At 39.6% G+C, this 21,245-nt stretch overlaps 2 protein-coding genes across 2 annotated transcripts in view; one reads left to right on the forward strand and one right to left on the reverse strand.

Annotated features, from left to right (window-relative positions):
- Positions 1-7: 7 nt before the first annotated feature.
- taldo1 (transaldolase 1) lies at positions 8-10,671 on the reverse strand. Its single transcript, XM_082542533.1, has 8 exons — positions 10,461-10,671; positions 6,478-6,601; positions 5,798-5,905; positions 5,087-5,218; positions 4,215-4,390; positions 3,221-3,418; positions 648-793; positions 8-533 (listed from the first exon to the last, which is right to left on the reverse strand). The coding sequence occupies exons 1-8, from the start codon at positions 10,558-10,560 to the stop codon at positions 501-503; spliced, it is 1,017 nt and encodes a 338-aa protein (XP_082398659.1). The 5' UTR covers positions 10,561-10,671; the 3' UTR covers positions 8-500.
- A 4,097-nt stretch (positions 10,672-14,768) lies between these two features.
- tspan4a (tetraspanin 4a) overlaps positions 14,769-21,245 on the forward strand; it is a 172,598-nt gene continuing 166,121 nt past the window's right edge. The window contains exon 1 of the mRNA XM_082535689.1: positions 14,769-14,892. The gene's annotated coding sequence lies outside the window, so the exon portion shown is untranslated. The remainder of the gene's footprint in view (positions 14,893-21,245) is intronic.

Genomic DNA, 21,245 nt, shown 5'->3' on the forward strand with positions numbered 1-21,245 from the left:
AACTCTGAAGACTGAGATGCTTTTTTTATTGAAAGATCAAACATTAGGAGGAATGATTGGTAGAAATGTAATTGTTACATGGTCAAGGGCAAAAAAATAAAAAATAAAGTTAGTGCCAAAACTATGGTCCTGTCTTGCCAAAAAACAACAACAAAAAAAAAAAAGCATCCATGTTCCCTTCTAGTAGTCACATGACATCATTCACAGAGACTTGGTTAAGCCTCATAACATCTTTTCAATGAAGCTGTTTATTTTTCCTTTCAGGTAAAAATTTCTGTTAATAATCAGACAATTTTATAAACAAGCTTGTTGGTCAGTACCAGCCCACGAGAGGAAAGGTTTTCATTTGGGAGAAGGATCTCTGGAGTTTGATCAGATGAGGAGGGGAAGGCCCACCGTTGCTTTGGATCTTTTAAGAAGGAGTTAACCTTCTTAACTGCCTTGGTCCCCAATTCCTCATACCTCTTGTCACAGGGCATGACACACCACATGTGTTTCAATTACTGCCCGTTCTTCACACTCAGAATTTTCTCCTTCAGAGAGGAAAAATAAATAAATAAAATCAAGAAAAAGGATAACTTGGAGATAGCTTAGGCAGACAGCATAATGAATGTGTAATATTTATTTGTTTAATCAAACAATCTTACTTTGATCATGGTCTCCAGCTTCACGGCGTCAGCAGCAAACTTGCGGATGCCGTCAGACAGTTTCTCCACACCCATGCGGTCCTCGTTGTGCTCCCAGCGGAAAGTCTTCTCATCCAGGTGGACCTTCTCCAGATCACAGCCCTTGGCTGCAAAAATCAAAAACATCAGGTTCAATGTGGCAGCAGAGAAAGGCTGCTTACAGATTTCAATCAAAAGCTGTCCTGATGCATCTCAGGGCTCTCAAAATTTCAAAATCCCTGGTAGCCCTTCGGGCAGGGACTCTTCAGTTTTTGGTAGCCCAAAATAAATGTAAGTGGCCCGAATAAAAAAGAGAGCAATTTTTTGATTGATGTTTTGTTTCCTTTACAATATTATACATTAAAGTATAATATTGTAAAGGAAACAAAACATTAATCAAAAAATTGTTGAAAAACAAATTACAACATTGTATAAAAATTACAATCATCAACTCAAATACTTGGTTCTAATTGAACAGAAATTTCTATGAACTTGTAAGAACTGTGTAGGACATGAATCAGTCTGTGTCAGATCCTGAATTTGAAATTTCCACTGAAGTCACGGGTAAGAGGCATGTGGAACCAAGATCTAGGCCATTTGCTTTTTGAAGTTTGCAAAGACTGCTAAATTTTGCCAGTGGTAGTTCACTCTTTGCAACATAGTACGCTGTTCTAAACAGATTTTTCAGGTTTATTTTTAGTATGTTATTTGCAATTGGTGTTTGTTCTGGGAAAGATATTGCAGACTGAGCAATAATGCATTTCTTGCATTTCTAATGGGGGCCTTTCTTAAAATGACTGGTCCCAGTAACAAAGGCGCTTGTCGACTCAGAAATCGAGAGAAAACCAACAACACACCCGGCAGAACATTATGTTATTTACACGGGTGCACATAAGTGGTCCGCATGTGCGCATTCGCTGTCAAAATAAAAGACGCGCACCAGATAAGAAGTTGCAACGCGCGTTTGCGTCCATATAAAAAGCACTGTTTTTGTCCGCTAGAGTGGGATTTTCACGGCACATTCCGCACCACATCTCTGTGCGTTCATCATTTGTTTGAAACCAGCTCACCTCCTGCAACCACTTTTCCGAGAATACGCGCTTCTTTTGTGGTTCGGACTCCTTCTGACATTTCTTTGGAGGTAGAGGAACACCAAAGAAATTGCTTAAAGGAGCTTCTTCGACATCTTTAAGAGTTTTAAACAAATGTCTGTCCTCCTCCAGAAAATCTTATGTATGCAAGCACGAGTTGCAACTTCATATCTTGTGCGCGTTTTTTTTTTTTGTTGTTTTTTTTGTTTTTTTGACAGCGAATGCGCACCTGCGGACCACTTATGTGCAGCCCCGGTTATATAGCTCGTCATATTGCAGCCACAGAAATTCTTTTGTCCATGAAACCATAAAGCTGCACTTTCTTTTTGCCTTATAGTCTGATTTGTCATAACTTTTCCGTTTTGTGGTAAGCTTTTCTTTGGCTGTCACTTCTTCACCCTGACCTCTCTTATTTGGCTCAGCAGAACTAAAATATATATCCTGCTGCTTTTACACACATAACGGTCAGCAATTCTCTGCGTGATCAACCTCTCACATGTTTAAGCTTGCTGCGGGAGATTTCACTTGTCATGTTTGCATAGTAAGCTAACGATTAATAAGACGATGTCAGAGGAATTGGTGCACAAATTATCATCACTCACAGATCAGTGCTGTCGCTCTCTATACACAGTTCGCGCGATTGCAAAGTGAAAGCAAAAAAACAAGCGCAAATTCAAACGCGATTTCAATATGTCACATATTGACAGTGGCTCACCGATGCCAATGACATAATTACCCAGCTACATTTCCGAAAGAATGCAAAAGCATTGACATATATTTTTCCTTCCTACAATAGCCCGACGGGCAGGGCAGAGATAGATTTTGGTAGCCCGACTGGAAAAATCGCTAGCCCCGGGACCTCGGGCTAGTGATTTTGCAAGCCCTGCATCTAGAATACTCTTCTCTGCATTAGGGAAAGTGTCCCTAGGTTTTGGGGAAACATAAACCAGAAGATAATTAAACAAGTCCTACTTGTACAGAGCAATAGAAAGCTTGTGCTTGTGCTTCTGATCTTTTAATCTGTTTTAAATGGTTAGGTGAAACTCTCCAGAAAAGATGGGATGTGTGGCAGACTTGTGACTGGTCCAAAAAAACCCAAAGTGCATTTTTAGGTCTGTTTAGTTTTTAGATAAGGTGACTGTGGTACTAGAGTTTAGAGCAAACGCCCTTTCTGTTGACAAGGAAATGTCTTGCACACACGTTTTTGTTGTTACATGTAAATTAAACAGGTGTGAGAACCACATTGTTCTCATCAGTAGCACAGAATGTACTCTAGCCAGAAATGATTTTAAAACCAAATGAAAATATGTTTTTGGTAAAATCCAGTTAAAAGCTTCAAACCACAATAATCTAGGGTAGACCAAGTTCTCATTTTTTAATCCACCCTAACATAATTAACACAAAACTGGCAAAAATACTTCAGAGAGCAATATTCTGCATCTTTTTAAAGTCAGAGAGCACTACCTTTCTCCACACTGAGCATCTCCGTGACAGCACTGTGATCCTGGCTGAGCTCTGCCAGCAGACCGGGGGAGATTGTGAGCAGGTCACAGCCTGCGAGGGCTTTCACTTCCCCTGTGTTTCTAAAGGAGGCCCCCATCACAACAGTGCTATAGCCAAACTTCTTGTAGTAGTTGTAAATCTTGGTCACACTCACCACACCTGAGAAGAAGAAATACACAACCAAAGAAGAAGAGGTCACCAATTGATCAAGATACAACTGTTGTAGCAGTTTGATTTTTAAGGTAATGGTGTCAATCAATCCAATTTTCAGCTACATGGCTGACTCATTATTATATTACACAATACTGCCACGCAATACACCTGCAACATCAGAAACTGTAATTACATTAATTAATTATCCAGAGGTGATCGATCCAAACATCAAATCACATTCTTTACCTCAGACAGGTAAGCTGTCACACAGTGTCACTGTAGAAGTTATAATTTAATCGATGTCTCATCAACTTACTAAAGCCTGTATAAATGCTTTTCCCTAACTGCATATCATCTGGCACTGCCACAAAGCTAAAGCAACACTGAACACATGCATTATAAGTGCGCTGCTGTGTCTCTGACCATTTTCTTCAGTAATTTGTAATCCACTTGCAGAAGCTTCGATGAAGTTTCATTTATTTTAATTACACCTCTTTTTAAACAAATTATCTCTATTAGCTCTGTTTTTAAACTGTGAGAATACAATAATGCAGAAAAAAGGGATATGATGCACACCCATCCACAAATCAAACCGTTCTCATCTGACGAGCAGAGTTGTGATTAAACATTTCTTTTCACTGAATAGCTTTGTGATGCTGTTGCGTTTCTAACACAAGCAACCACAGAATGATACAGTCAATGGATAAAGTAAAACACAAGATTTACTGCAAGTCCGTTTTAGCCATGTGTATCAAATAAACTGGTGATTGACAATATCGTCTGATAACTGCAGTGTTTTTACCTGGATCTTCATGTGGCTCGTAGCTTTTGCGATCTGTATTCTCCTTATACCAGTCAAGGATGCGTCCAACGAAGGGCGATATAAGTGTTACCTTTGCTTCGGCACAGGCTACGGCTTGAGCGAAAGAGAACAGCAGCGTCATGTTGCAGTGAACACCATGCTTCTCCTCAAGCTCCCTGAACAAACAAGCAAAACAAACAAAAACATTTATTTAGAACACATTAATAACAGAAATAAGTTACACACAATGTTATACCAGCTCCCGTTTCAAACATCATCTCAAAGGGCCAAGCTCAAGCTCATCATGAAAACACTAACATGTTGTTCTTTAGCCCACTGACTTCTGAGGGGTTTCTTTCTTTCACTTTGTTTTCTAGCCTGTGGGTACTGTCGCACCAGATATGAGCAGCCATGTTGTCAGGGTAAAAAGCTACATCATGTTCTTTTTTACACTGGTTTACAACAAAATGTGATGATTTAACAGCAAATAGTGGTTTGTTTGCTGGGTTTCACACTTGAGTAGCTGTTATTGCACTCATGCTGCATGTGCCCCTGTTTGTGGGGAGAAGTAAACACAGACGTGACTAACCAGTGAAATACACCGGCTGTGATTTTATGCGAACGTGTTTTGATGTTCCATTACATGTTTGCTATAATTCATTTAACAAATATTGGAAAGCAGTGCTTAATCTGAGGTCAGTTAAAGGGCTCATATATGTTGGGGTCTCTTTATCAGTAATAGGACTGAAAAAAAGCAAAAAAAAAAAAAAAGCTGCTCCTTCTCTAGAAGACTTTATGCTTTCAAAATGAAATACACTCACTCACACATACGCAAGTGCAGCATCCGAGAGTATAGCACACTTCATACTCACTTCCCAGCTTGGATTCCTTCCCATGTTGATGACAGCTTGATGAGTACGCGTTCCTTGCTAATGCCTGCCTCTTCATAAAGCGCAATGAGCTTCAGGGCTTTTGCAACCATTTCATCTTTGTCAAAAGACAGCCTGTGACATAAATGAGAACCAACACAGCTGTTTGGCATTTTAAAATCTAAGAGCACGTATTCTTTGCTTTATTTGTTTTGCGACTGTGTTTCCTGTGACAACAAGTTAAATGCTAAACAGCTTTTAAGAGATTGCTATAAATGCCATATTCTGTAGCTCAATCATTCAGGTACTTTTCCCCCCCATTGGTTTTACAGAGAACACATAAATGATAAGAGTTTGCTAAATCAATTTGTATTTCTCAGAGAAAGTTAATTAGCTTCTACCAGTTGTTTATTATCAATAACACAACTTAGCTGCTGGTTAAAAAAAAAAACAAGTGGTTAAAAATCTCAAATTTCAGGCTCTTAAATGTTCCCTAATGCTCTGAATGACACTAATATATTAGGAAACACTTATGTGCTGCCCTCTAATAAAAGGTTTTTTGTGCAAGAATGGCATCTTATCTGAAACTCCTCTGAAATTTGCCTCATTGCTTAAAGTTTCTCTTTGTCTACTGTGTAGATTTGAAAAGCTCAAGCCAGTAAACATTTCACATCTTGTGTCATTAATAGCACTTTGTTATAGGTTTGCATGTACCTGGCATCCACTTCAGTTGAGACTCTGCCTGGGACCTTCTTGAGGATCTCAAGCCCAAAACTCACAAACAGCTTGTCCATGGTGTTTGCTACCTGCTCCTCTTCGGATCTTAATGGAGACAGAGACAAAAAGGCTGACCATCTCCACGTTTCAGTTACAATGACAAGTCAGAAAACCAATCAACATTTCTTCAAATTGTTTAATTTTAGAACACATTACACAATGGCTGAGAAGTCCACATTAGTAAAATCATAGACTACTGGTCTAGGTGTTTACTATGTCTTTAACATGTTCTGTTCACACAGTGTTTCAGTTTACCATGTAGCTTTGGGAAAACAAGACAAACGCGCTTCCTATCACCCATCATATTTTCCAAGAGGCACGAAAGGTGTTTTTAAATACTAAGGTGTGTAATGTCTAATTAAACTCCATGCCACATGAATCGACAACATATTAAAGAAAAAAAAATCCATCAGATATCAGGTTTAAGCAGAAAAGATGCACATTTTATTGGATTCACTGCTGTAAATTAAGGAATGTCCTGAGAGCTTCCACAGACGAGCTGTGTAATGTGCAGACATCTAAGAGGCACAAAATATCCCCCAGTGTAGTCCAACATCTATTTAACTAAAGGACAGTTTAGCCACAGTGTGTTTGACCCATTTGTGCACTGTACTTACCCGCCCTTGGCCATGCCATACTTGATGGCCTGATCCACTAGCTGCTGGTAGGCTGGCATCTTAGCAGCAGCCAGGATAAGAGATGGGTTGGTGGTTGCATCTTGAGGCTTGTATTCATCAATGGCTGCCGTATTGGAACACAGATCAAAACAGTTCAGTCACATAAACACCCCGTTAGCCAGGCTAGATTAAAGCAGGAGTACAGAGAAGTACCAACCATGTGTTTAAATATGTTTAATCTGCAATAATAAATTACAGATGAAACATAACAAAACAAACACAGCATTGACCACAGGGGGGGATGGTGTTTCAGACGCAGCCCCTTCTGAAATAATGCTATGCTAATTGGTAGCCCTTTAAAGACTGCTGCTGAGTGACTAAAAGCAATGCCTTTGTGGTACAGTGGTTAACACATTCATCTAACACATGAAAGAGCCCTGGTTTGAGGTCAGAAGGTGACCCAAAAATATAGCCTGAGGATGGAGAGCACAACCTACTGTACTGGTGTTGGTCCCAAACCTCGATAAATCAAAGTTGTGTCAGGAAGAGCATGTGGTGTTTTCATTTTGTGTTTGTTTGTTTGTTTTTTAAATCTGTTCGAAATCAACATGTGGATCCATCTACTGTGGCGACCCCTGGGGAAATAATGATGCAACTGAAAGTATCCACCAACTTACCTGCAAACTGTACCACTGATGGCCAATACATATCTAATGGTAATAAAGTTTGCTAAATACTACATGAAGCAAAAAACATAATTTTAAATATTCCACCACCTTAGCTTACAACGTATAATTAAAACTAAAGGCCTATGGAAACATTTTACCTGGAAATGTTCTCAGGATCATATGGGGCAAAACAGAAGGACAATAAACTCTTGGCTGCTGTGCTTAATAATAAATGTATTACCTTATATAAACACCAGCCTTTCCACACATCAGATCTACATTAAAAATACCCAAACCTGCCATACAAATTTACATTTTAACTTCCAAGCTAGGCCATCAGGAGTAACAGCTAGGACCTGCCAACAAAGACACAGTGTATTGCAACAAGGACACGTGTATTCGTGTGTCAATAGCACAGTTAAGACTGGTTATCCCACTAAACAACTAGTTTAGATCTTCCTTATTTTCAACTAAAATTCATATCAGTGTTAAAGAGGACTAAAAGAACTGACAGAACAAGAAAATAACTCACTCATGCTGAATCAACATACTGCTACCTGCAGGTAGAAGATGGTGCCATCTACTGTGCAAACATGTACAGTCTCCAAAAAGAAAAAAAAAGAGAAAACTGATTTTTGTTATTTTTATATTCTACATTGAATAAGACTTTATTAAATTGTACCAGGCCAAGCAGAGTACACCCTGGACAGGTTACCAATATACTGCAGGGCTGTTGTGCAAACCTAATCTAATAATTAATATTCAACATCAACTTACTACAATTCCAAAAAAGTTAAATTAAAAGAACCTAATGTCTTTGATGCAAAACATTAACTCACAAGGTATATAATAAATGTATGCCCCAGTCTACAGGCCTTAAAGAAAACAACCTGTTGCAGTTCACAGGACAGAAATTTTATTTGAAATGCATGAGTGGTGGGGCCTTTTCACACACCACAGGGGTTTTATGTCAGCACTGAATAGTAGCAGCATGGTTCAGTCAGAGCTGCCAACTCTTCATCCACAGAACAAAGGCTGTGTCTGTCCTGTTGCACGTTATCTCTCAACCCCCTCCTTCTACAGGTCAGCAGGTCTGAACTGGACACTCGTCATCAACTGCTCAAGTACTGCTGATTATGACAACATACCCAATACTTAAGGTTTGACATAAAAAAAAAAAAAAAAAAAAAAAAAGGAATCCAAAAAACTTCCACTGCCAAAGGTGTTTAAGCAGGTAAAATACAGTGAAGTTTCGACATAAATTTGATCATAAACAAGACTGTGTATATGTGCCAGTGTAATTACATTTACACACACTATACTTCAGAGTTCCTACAAATAAACTGATGATGGCACTTGCATGACTTGGTAGGTGAGGGACATTTAAAAGCACAGGAGATCACATCTAATTACCCACAGCATAAGAAAATAAAAACATTGTTTTAAATCAGTGAATGAGTTTAATTTGACTGGTCAGTTAAAACGTTGTGTGCATAAAGACACGTTTGTATACTAAACATATATCCATAACCTACCTGCAAATACATAAACATTACTGCCTTGATCTCAATGTCAACTCAAAGTCTGTATTGATCCTGGTAGACAAATCACATATTTCTTATGTAAACTTTTGAGTCTTTGTTCAATAAGAAACCCTAACAAAATGCACGTTTTCCTTTAAAACGTCAATATTCAAGCCGGCTAATTAGTTAAGTAGCCAAATTTCATAAGAGCAACCTCCACTAACTTTTAGTCCACTGCTGAGAACTTTTTATCCCCTCACTTCATTAAATTAAGCAAAACTGTGTTGGTTAACTGTGTTTCACCATGTCTTCATGTGAAAGCAAACATGTTTCTGCTTGACCTGGTCTTGCAACACGCATGTCTAAACTTGCAACAGGTGAAAGACGAGAAATGCATTTCATAAAAGACAGATGAGCTGTTGGGCAAATCTCGACTGACCACTTCTCTTATCGCAACCCTCTGCAAAACATCTTTGTTTTTTTTATTGATGGTGGTAGTGACAGAGGTATTCAAAGCAGTTAAGATTAACATGTGTATATCAGCATTGAGTGACAGAGACAGCTGATCACAAAAAGTATCTGCTTCTTTCTGGAAAATTCTTGCTCTTCAACTTTTTTACTCCTGCTAGTACAAACTGCTGGGTTACATTATTCTTCCTGTAAAGCAGGGATGTCAAACCCATTTCATAGCATGGGCCACATACAGCCTACTTTGATCTTAAAGTGGGTCAGACCATTTCGATTCAATTTCACTTAAATAGCATCAAATCACAACTGTCGCCTCAACAGACCAGTGAAACGTGACACTCCTGCTGTAAAGCATCTGCAAACTGTACTAGGAAAAAAACATACTTCACCAAGTACAATTAAATCTAAAAGTACAGACAACTATGAATAACTGGTGATAATCAGATTAATATATACTTAAAGCCAAAGCCTTCTTAATGTTCTCACCACAGACCAATTTTTGGTAAAACTCTAATTTTAACATAAATGGACTGGACTGTATTGCACAGCATTTTTGTTATGCCCATTCTTATTATGGAGGCATTCACAAACATATTTGTTTAAATTACAGGCAATAAACTAAGTTTATAGTTCAGCAAAAGGCTAAAGAAATAAAAAGTATACGGATCTGGGAGTATCAGCTTTCCAGAGTCATGCCTGGCAACATGAGTCCAGTTCTGTCGTGTCATCCTGACTGCGCAGGCGGTGCACGACGAACCATCTGGTTTTGCATCACAGTGTAAATCTAATATTTTTCCAGCCCTGTTCCTCATTCTGACCTATTGAGAAACATGAGCTTTACCTCTGTTACAAGAACTGGACAAACGAGGAAGGATAGTCTGATTTTACAACCACTTACACAGGCAGTGTGCACACAGTAGTCTGCAACTTTGGTTTGCCTAATCAATTTTGCGCTCACACCGCACACATACTCTATTATATAAAGATAACAACATTTTTATTAGACTAAAAGAGAGGTGTGCTATTATTCAGTTTGCATTGTTTGCTAGTGCAGCTAATAGTACGTAGATAATGTTAAGTAACGTTAATAACCAGTAATAGGATCATCTACTTCAGTAGTTAACCGGAAAACTAATTTCCAACTGACATGAAACAGTTATATAGCTAACGTTAGCTGGCTAACTAAACACAGTCACTTCGATGCTCACACCCACTTCATGACATCGACACCGCCGCGGTCATTCACTTCAACGCTGGATCCTTCCTTGTCACTTAGTTAGCATGCTAACCAGCTAACGTTAGCATGGGATAAAACGGGTTTTACCGTTGAAGTCTCCCGTGTCTGCCACCACCACAGTGTGCTTCTTCAGCTGGTTCAGCGCCGACTCCATCTTTCGCCGTTTGTCTGGTGACCCGCTAGACATAATGAGGCGAGACTGGGACCCTTTTATACACACAAAACACGTGAGACCGGGAGGAATGTCACAGCGCCCAGCGTAAGAGGACGGGAGCGCGCGGCGTAAAAGAGGAAGGCGTCATCCGGGGCGCGCAGAGACCTGTTAGAGGAAGTGCGCAGAAAAAAAGTTCACTTATAACGTCTGTCTACAGTTTATTTTAAAAATGGAAACCAGTCGGGCAATTCATTATATTATTCCTTACTTACTATACTATACCAGTGCTTTATTTATAAAGTACTTTTAAAAACAACAAGGCTGACCAAAGTGCTGAACAACAACACCAAATATAAAAAAATACTTCTCATTCAGTGGTGGAGAGCTCAGATACTTCTTATATCTTTCGCAATCTGTTGCACTGGCTCGACCTGTGGTAAAGTTAAAAAAAAAACAACCTCCCAAATATAGGAGCCTGTTTTCAGACCAGTGTGTACTTTTGATAGCTATTTATTTAATCTCCATAAACTTACTTAATTACACTTTAATGCACAACATCATCTTGTGATGTTGTATTTTTGTGTAGCAATATTAGTACTTTTGTTTATTTAAAATCTATGACTACCTCCACCATTGTTGAAGAAATTCTATACCTTGTGTTGTATTTCTTTTTGGTGTTTTTGCTCCCATACCAATGATTAAAAGAATATTGTCACAGTCCTGGGTCGGTGACCCACTGTATTGTGTTCTGTGTTATTATTAATATTTGAGTTCATCATGGTTTATCATTACTAGTCTTTTGGCTTATAGTTCTGTATTTCTCTAATTCTTCTTTGCTTTGTGATTTATAGTTCTTGGGTTTTGTTCCTTTGCCCCTCATGTAGGTTTAGTTAGTATAGGTTTAGTTCTGTCTTTATGTTTATTTTCTTGCTGCACCAGTCAGTCGTGTCTCATGTCGTAATTTGTTACTCCTGTCCCTGTGCTCCGTGTTCCCTCTGTTCAGTGTCTCGTCAGCGCCTGTCGTGTGTTTCCTGTTTTATTTTGATAGGCCCTGTCCTGTATGCAGTGTGTCTGGTTGTGCTTCCCCTTGTCTCTTTAGGTCTGATTTGTCCCAGCTGTGTTACCGCCTGTTCCCCATCCTCTTGTTGTCCTGCTTGTGTATTTAAACACTGTGTTTCTCTCTGTTAGTTGTAGTTGTTTCTCTCCGTGCTGTGTTTTCACCCTTCGTGGTCCTGGCTTAATTCTAGTTCAAAGTTCTTGTTCTGGTTTGTTTTCCTTGTGTTTCTTAGTTGTTAGCTTCTAGTTTTCATTTTTGAGGTTTTGGTTTTGTTTTGTTTTTTGTTTTTTTTATCAACTTTGTTTCTTATAAAAAATCTTCCCAGCAATAAAAACGGTCGCTTTAAGTTTCATTCCACATAGGTATGTCTACAGATTCATACCGGTCAAATGACTGGTGGAAGTATTGTTGAGACTTGCTATTCACTTTGTATCTGGATGCATCTGTACATCCAGAGAGTTTCTTTAGGACAACACATATTAATCCTCTCTATTTTGCATTATAAGGAGCATATAAGATGATGCACAGTTATGGGGGACTTATAAATAGCTAGCATAACCGTTTCTACGGGTTCCCATATTCTAAATCGTTATTCATTTATTTGCGACTTTATAGTACTTTGGTGCAATAAAGCGTATTGAAAAAATTCACTTACAGACTTGAACTTTTTACCCACTGTGCAGTAACATTTAAACTACTGTGTGAATTATGGAATATTAGATGAAAAGTCTAACCTTCTGAATATTTAATTACACTATGGCAAGAGAGTCTGCTCTGCACTTTAACAATATGCCATGGCCTTATGTGATTTTGATTGCTTGATTACTTCTGTAACTCCGCTGGGCCACCTGTTGCTGACAAATCTTTGAGCCCTCCAGTAACAGCCACCTGTATCTCAGTCTGATTTGCAGTAATATGGGAACAATTTCATTTTAGAAACCATTACATTTGGTGTGATTACCCTTCCTGCCTTTCAGCAAATCTGTCTGTATTCAAAAGTAGCACGTCAATCCCCAGGTTCTAGCAGAGCAATAATATTGTCGCTTATATTTAATAGCCTGTAGGGCTGCTTGACTGGAAGATTTATATTCTGGGGTACCTCACAGTTGACATGTGATATCAAACCACAAACCACAAATAAAATACATTGAGCATATTTATTGAACAATGGCTACCCCAAGGGCAAATAAAGTTTACATTTTTTCATTTAGGATGTAACTTTTGTGTTTTACCTCCGGTAAAGTCCTTGCTGGACATACATTCATGTTGAAAAGAAAAAATGTATTCACTGGACTTTATATAGACTTTTAAAGGCCTCAGTTAGCATGTTAAACATTAACTTTCATGACAATATGATTGGAGGAAAGCCAAACATGTATGGTTTGTTTGGAAAGGCTACCAGGAAAAAGCTTATTCTCTCTAAGAAGAACATGGCAGCACACCTTCTGTTTGCAAAGATGCATCTGAGCCAAACCCCAACTCTTCTGGAAAAATGTGCTTTGGACAGACGAGATGAAAGTGGAGATGTTTGGCCATAATGCACAGTGGCACATCTGACGCAAAACAAACACAGCATGTAGGCAAAAACACAAAATACCACAACGGTGGAGGGGTGATGGTTTGGGCTTCTTAGAGGATATGAACACTTTGCAATTATTGAGTCAACCCTGAATTTATCTGTATACCAAAGTATAGCAGAATGTCTAAAAAAGAAACATTTTGCAATGGCCCAGTCAAAGTCTAGAACTCCCTACACTGCAAAGAAGACTGGGCCAAATTTTCTCCACAGCAATGAGAGAGACTGATGAAGTCATAGAAAAAATGGTTACTTCAAGCTATTGCCACTAAAGGTGGTTTTGCAAGCTACTGAATCATGGTGTGTACTTAGTTTCATAAGGCTGCATAGAGTTCTGTGAAAGCTTTCTTTTTCCAATGACTGCAGGGCTGAAGGAATAAAGGATCAATCTTTATAGAGCTTGCATGCAAATTTTTCATCTACACTGTGTGTGAGATCTACTGAGAACACGTGTCCAATTTCTTAAAGTGTAGCAAAATCTACTCGTCGTACTCATCAAAAATGGATCCCATCAGTATTTGAGGGCATCTTACATACTTGACTTTGAAATATACAACACTTTTTCCACAAGAGCAGACAGCATGTTTTCTAGTTTTGTTTGAGCATTTTTAAGCTTTCAGCACACTTAATCACAATCTCTCAACCATGTCATTCAGCTTGTGCTGCCATCATTCAATTTGTCAGCACTTTAGAAAAGAAAAAGTACATCAAATATTTGAACCCCACAGGTGGAGTAGCCTTCGGTCTGCTGATAGTGCTGAGCACTTGGAGCCTGTGGTGCAGATGGTCTGTACAGGTTGACTCCTACTGATGTTGGAGATCTTCTGACTTTTGCCACCAGGAGGTCAAAGTTCACATGGGAATAGAGCAAAATTTATTCAAGGTTTCCTGGTGATGTGTCCTTATGACCTCTCTTCTAGCATCAGGGACACTGGTAGTGTAAAAACAGCTTCATTAATTACTGTTCTTTATTTTACCAGAGCTTCGGCCTCTTTACACCCCAGCTCTTCTACACCTTGGAAGTCAGTGATGTTGAGCCAAAAACCTCCCTTCTGTGTCCTTATTACTGTCGTCACTAGTGAAATGTCAGCATAATTGCTAGATATTTTGAAATGTGACATCTGACATTTTTATTTAAGTATGGATGAATTTTAATGGGAAATTACTGCCAAGCTTGAGAAACGGTTAAATAGTTAGCAGACATAGTTATGCTGAAAATGTATTGCAAGGCACAGACTCTTTACATTTCTTTTGATTTGCTGGACAAATATATATTTATCAAAACACTGTGAGCTCTGAAAATCAGTGTTTTGCAGGTATGTGATGGAAATATCAGTGTTAGTTGTTGTTTTTTTTTAAATCAAGTATTAGCTTGGAAACCATCAATATGTTTGTGCGTGGACAAAAAAATGTCTTTACTTTATGTAGTTATTTGTATTCATCGGATGCTTCTTTGAAATCACCCACTGTGTCAGACTAAATTAGCCCATAAATAACCTGTGGAAATTGTCAGGGGGCGCTCCGCTCCACAAAAGATGATTATTGATTTTCAGTGCTGTAGCGCTAGTGAACACTAGATGTCGCCATTTCGCTGCTCGGCGGCTGTCACATGTGCGTCCATGTAAAGAGGGAGAGGGAGAGAGGGCGAGACCGAGTGCGGTTAAGGGACCGATTTGAGAAGTTTTGTCATAGACTGAGTAAAGAAGAGAGACAGCCGTGAGAGAAGTGAGCGGTAAGTCACTTTTCTTGTCATAACTATTAGGCTCTTACTTCTAACTTCTCCTCTTCTCTGCTACTTTCTATGTTCCGTCGATTTTCTAGCTCCAACAGAGATGTCAGTGACCTTGTTACAGAGATTTAACGTTGATAAATATAAAGCTTTCATGGGCTGAGGTTGTCTACTTAGAGGTGATAACCGTATCCTGGTGCCGTTTATCTTGTGCGAATTGTTTAATGAACGTTGCACTCCGTTTACTTAAAGGTGGGATTAGATTAATCATACTTGAGCTCACTCATCACCAATAAGGGAAAAAAAAAACTCTTTCTAACACTGGCCTGTCTGTTTTTAATACTTGTGAGCCACTGTCCATACTAGCTGTCCTGTATGTTGTGACTGTGGATATCTGGGGATGTTTGGGGATGGAGCTCTCTGATTGGCAGAGAAAGGGTTTCCTGGGTCTCGATGAAAGAGACAAAAATAAACTTGTGGAGAAGAACAACATTTCGAAATACCAACCATTCCTGAAGCTATCCCCTCCCATTAGTTTTCCTTTTTTTCTCCATGTGGGGTTAGAGGAACTTAAGGCCTCGCTAACTTCTCAAAGTTGTGGCTGGTCTGGCAAAGTGCAGAGGAATTCTCTGCCATACAATACAACCCTTATGTTAGGTTAGCAGAGGTCTTAAATCCTCCCATATGAAGCTGCCCCAGTATTCATGTGGCACATTAAACATTAATCTCAACTGAGATTGAGTTAAATTGCTTCTGGAAATCTGGTCTAAAACAGGAGATAATCTTTTACCTCTGGGCCCATCTTGTGTTATTCTTACTGTTGGAAAAAAAACATATTTACCATATTTACATGTGTGCCAAAAAGTCACACATGTAAATAAACATTATTATAGAGTGAGAAAACCAGTTGTATGCGCACAAACAGATGCCACACTGTTGTTGTGACCACAATCCAATGCAGCTATAGGACTTTTAAATAGGAAAAATCTGTGCTAGAAAAAACTCCCACTCTTTATAGAGCTGCTGTGCTAAACAAACAGGGATCTGAAGGTCATTTTCTTCCTTTTGGAGTTGCTAGTTAGTGTTACGCAGACCTTTAAACTACTGCCCACATCTTTAAAAAAAAAACAAAACAGATTAAACACTGTAATATGCACCCATGCAGCTGCCAGTTATTCCAGTAGGTGCACCTCTGTAAACAGCAATGTTACCTTTACGAAGGCTATCATATTCAAAATGAATTGACCAAAGTGTTCATGCATACTGTGCGCATGCTCGGAGGCTGCAGTTTGTTGACATTGACTGGCTTTTCAGTTATTTCTCCTGATATAACTGACAACTGATATAAATGTCAAGGATGGAATATTAGAAACACAAAATGCAGCATAATGCTATTCAAAAGCAGCACAAGCTGACCTAAAGCATGGCTGTATCTGCCATGGTCAAGCTTTCTGTGAGCTCACGATTTTTTTCCTTTGGGTTTAGAGATATGATTTATGTTCTAGCTCTATATCTCATCCTTTCAGTAGAATATTATTTCCTCATGACTGAGTTTCCCTTTTTTTCCAGTCTGTGGAAACATTAGGGTATGTGATATTTAGTTTTCATTTTTTGTACTACCTCTGTCTCAATAGTATCTTCTATGTTCTGTTTGGCTTCTTCTTGTTTCGTCAGTCAGATTCTGTTCAGCTGTGCTCCCTGGTGTTTCCCACCCCCTTAATTACTTGGTGTGTCATATTGTCTGAGTCTCCCTCTGTTCTTTGTTGTGTTCAGTTTCCTTCTTATAGTCTAGTTCCTGGTTTTTCCTCACCTGAGTTATTTTCGTATGTTGTGTTTTGTTAATGTAAGTTTAGCACTAGTGACGGTGTGATGAAGCCCCGTGAATGTGCTGAATCTTTCCAGCCAATTCCTTCGCCAAAACACAGATCACACGAAGCCTTGTTCAACAGCTTCATTTTCGAGTCCTGCATTTTGGTCCTACTCTGCTGCCACATAGCCGTCCCTGACAATATTGTGAAGAACCTAATGTGATGCTTTTGTCCTGTCCTCTTCTGATAATCATTCCAGCACCTAACTTAAATCCAAAATGCAAACACTGCACTCACTACCCACTTAATTAGATACTTGTTTCCAGTACCAGGTTGACACTCTCCTGTACACATCTCAAAGGTCTATTGGACTGAAATCTGGTGACTGCGGAGGCCATTTGACTACAGTGAATTCATTTTCATGTTCATGAAACCAGTTTGAGATGATTTGAGCTTTGACATATCCTGCTGGAAGCAGCTATCCATGATGGTACACTGTGGTCATAAAGGGATGGAGATGGTCAGCAATAGTGCTTAGATAAGCTGTGGCGTTTAAACGATGCTCAGTTGGTACTAAACGACTTAAAGTGTGCCAATACATTGTTCCCCACATCATTACACGACCACCAGCCTAAACAGTTGATACAAAGCAGGATAGATCCATGCTCTTACATGGTTTATGCCAAATTCTGACCCTACCATCTGAATGCTGTAGATGTTGAGATGCAACTTCTGTGAGCTTGTTTGAATTGTAGCTTCTGTCGCAGCTCACTGGATATTTTCTCTTTTTCCAATCATTCACTCTACAGAGATTGTGTGAGAAAATCTAAGAAGGTATGTCGTTTATGAAACAATCAGATGAGCCCACCTGGCATGAACAATCGTACCACCTTTTCACCACCTTTCTTCCTCATTCTGACGCTTGATTTAGACCAGGGGTCTCGAACTCCAGGCCTCGAGGGCCGGTGTCCTGCAGATTTTAGATCTCACCCTGGGTCAACACACCTGATTCAAATGATTAGTTCATTACCAGGCCTCTGGAGAACTTCAAGACATGTTGAGGAGGTAATTTAGCCATTTAAATCAGCTCTGTTGGATCAAGGACACATCTAAAACCTGCAGGACACCGGCCCTCGAGGCCTGAGTTGCTGCCATGTGATTGGCTGATTAGGTGTTTGCTTCAATGAGCAGTCGAACTGGAGTACGTAACAAAGTGGCCAGTGAGGGTGCGTTTTTTTTTCAGTGTTAATGAAAAATGATGAGTATAATATGAATCACATCAGGCTGATTGCCAAAATGCATAATTCAAGTTTGTAAATGTGGTAACAAAAACAAGAGATAAGACAAACTTTAGAACAAACATACACATATTAAACAGAACCTCAGTAAATTACACTGAGCAATCAGTAAATCTATCGGCATGTTTTGGGCACTTTTTCCCTTTTAGAAAAAAGGAAAAAAAAAAGTTATGCTTACATTCTTTATGCAGCCGACTGCTGCTCATGGAATCTCCTGCTTTTACCCATCTCACAGTGACAGTCAGTCAGACTACCATAACATATTCCAGGATGTGCACACGGTTAAACGAAGGAAGCAGCTTCCTTTCCCCAATGTGTCCTCACACATTCCATCAGCTCCAGCATGGCTAAACTGATGAACTGATGGCTCTGGACAGTTGGCAGCTGCCACCCCACTGTTTACGTTTAGCCTGCAAAAAGTGTCCAAGACCAAAGCTGCTCTCTCCATTTAGAATTTTCAATCTGACATTTCTCGCTGTCTGCATTTCCCTCACTGCTTTACGGCGCACATGGGACCTAGCTTCGACTGGAGCTGTGAAAATGTGTTTGGGAGAGGAGGTGCTGAGCACTTTCTTTAATAGTCACAGTTGGTGATGTTTGCCCAACTCTAGCTCTGTGATCGACTTGTGGGCTTAGGTGTGGCTGCTCCCTGGATAATTGCCCTGAACACTGGCTGTACTGAAGGTGTATGTAACAAGGCTGCATTGTACTGCCGCCTGCAGCTCTGTGTGTGTGTGCTTGTATGCGCTGCTCTGTTCTAAATTCACTCTACCAATTTTCCCTCAGTTTTATGTTCCTTCACTACAGCTTTTCTTTTCTTTTTTCCCAGATTTCAGCTGGTGCAGCTTTGTTCCCCTAGTATATTTTATTCCTGCAGTTTTCAGCTCTATGTTCTTATAGCACACTTTTCTCCAGCCCCGCAAAAAGAAAAAAGAGCCAAGAAGCAAAGCACTAAATACTCAGTATTATGCTGAATACAGGTAACGTGCAAGGTGTTTCTTGAGTGTCTGATTATAATCTTTCTCCTGCAAGGAAACAAGATGTTGCTTGATATCAGAAGAAAAAATGGGACGTCTTGGGTAAATCAAGGTGAAGGATAGCAAAACTATGTTTCAAAAATAAAGGGAAAAGGTTATTATTCAGTGGCAGCACGGTGGCACGGTGGTTAGCACTGTTGCCGCACAGCAAGAAGGTCCTGAGTTCAATTCCACCATCAGGCCGGGATCTTTCTGTGTGGAGTTTGCATGTTCTCCCTGTGTTTGCGTGGGTTCCCTCCGGGTACTCCGGCTTCCTCCCACCGTCCAAAGACATGCAACTTGTGGGGATAGGTTAATTGGATAATCCAAATTACCACTAGGTGTGAATGTGCGAGTGAATGTGAGTGTGAATGGTTGTCTGTCCCTGTGTGTTGGCCCTGCGACAGACTGGCGACCTGTCCAGGGTGTACCCCGCCTCTCGCCCTATGACAGCTGGGATAGGCTCCAGCGCCCCCCGCGACCCTGAAAAGGATAAGCGGAAGCGAATGGATGGATGGAGGTTATTATTCAGAATAATGAACACTAATAGTAAGCAACACTGCAGACTATTGAGTTATATCAGAGCAAATTATAAATTGCTATGATACAGCCAGTATAAACTCATTATCGGGCCAAACAGGCACACTACTAGATAAGATACAGAGACATTAAACTTTAATGGCCCTGATGGGTGTAACTAAGTAAAGGCAGCAGAGGGTATTTAAAAATACTTTTACATTTGACCTTTTGGGTTGTGGTAAATACACAAATTCTTTACCTTTTTAAAAAGTATATAAACCATGTATATTTCCATGATGTATTCTGGCCACTCAAAATGCATTTCAGTGAAATAATAATAATGGATTGGATTTATATAGCGCTTTTCAAGGCACCCAAAGTGCTTTACAATGCCACTATTCATTCACTCTCACATTCACACACTGGTGGAGGCAAGCTACAGTTGTAGCCACAGCTGCCCTGGGGAAGACTGACAGAAGCGAGGCTGCCATATCGCACCATCACATTTAAATATTAAACCTAAAAGTAACATTATGACAAAACCTTGGTTACCTTCACTGGTTTCCAGTGAAATTCAGAATTTATTTTAAAGTGTTATTAATAAAATATAAAGGCCAACATGCTGAGACCTCAAACCAGCAGTTGGCCTCTCGGATCATCTGATCAGGGTCTTTTAACTGTTCCACGCTCTTTATTGTAAATCCGGAGGAAGCCACGAGGTTGCAGCTTTTAAACTTGCGAACAGCCTTCCAGGACGCCTGAATCAGTGGTTTCTAATCTGTGTTGACGTGAGTATGTAGGAATGAATGTGAGGCCGTGTGCTTGACTGTGTGTCTGTATGTTGGAACCAAGCAGACGAGGTTTTTGGTAGAATCAATCTGTCTGTAACCACGATAGCTTTAAAGGTTTTTATTGAATTTTGATAAAACTCTGTAGAGGTGTAGATTCGTGTCAAGTCTGGTGTTTATTTTCAACATATTAAAAGTATGGCATAAAGTGCATTTGACCTCCGATCTCATGTTTGCATTTCACATCTGCCTTTCTTTGAAGTTGACCCAAATGTGTTAACTTTTACTGCACCACAAACTTCTTAAAGTAAAAAAACCCCCAAAATAAATATATGGAAAATACAGTAATGAAACCTTAAATGTAAATAAGTCCCAAAGAGTGAGCTGCCCTGGCAGCGGGCTGCGCTCTCTGAGTGTTTCTCGTCTTTAAAATGTGGCTTTATCCAAACTTTGAAGCACTTTGTAGCTGTGTGTTTTAAAATGTTTAACCCTCTCAAGGCAGGCGTTGCCAATTTGCAACAGTTAAAAACTAACAACCTGATTGTCCCACATAGATATTTTATGAGTTTTTTTTACTCAGAAGTACCACTGCAGGACTTGGTTGTGCATTAGCAACAAAAAGTTTAATTTAAGCCTGAGAGGGTTAAACAGATTGTGAAATGGGGAGGGTGTGCCTTCCTATATGATGTGAGGCGAGTGAGCCATGTGATGTGCAGCACTTTAGCTCACAGGCTTTGCTCTGACTTATGTTGCATTTATATTATTGCAAGATAAAAAAAACAGCACCTATTGTACGTAATGCTTACAGTCCTGGCATGGTGCTGAATTTGTAACCTATCGGTATTACTCCTTGTGTCATTTGTTAAAAGTGTGTCGAACAGCAGCCAATATGTGCCACTCTTGTTCATGTTTGTGGTGTTGTTGGTT

Source organism: Aulonocara stuartgranti, assembly GCF_965226115.1.
Source record: "Aulonocara stuartgranti genome assembly, chromosome: 1".
In the NCBI taxonomy this organism is placed as follows: Eukaryota; Metazoa; Chordata; class Actinopteri; order Cichliformes; family Cichlidae; genus Aulonocara; species Aulonocara stuartgranti.

What these genes read in the sequence shown, in the direction of transcription:
- taldo1 (XM_082542533.1), bottom strand. Translation starts at nt 10,560, where the DNA reads ATGTCTAGCGGGTCACCAGACAAACGGCGAAAGATGGAGTCGGCGCTG. An exon ending in TCAACTGAAGTGGATGCCAG is followed by an intron (nt 5,219 to 5,797) that starts GTACATGCAAAC and finishes TTTATGTCACAG; the next exon opens with GCTGTCTTTTGACAAAGATG. An exon ending in AGCTGGAGACCATGATCAAA is followed by an intron (nt 534 to 647) that starts GTAAGATTGTTT and finishes TCCTCTCTGAAG; the next exon opens with GAGAAAATTCTGAGTGTGAA.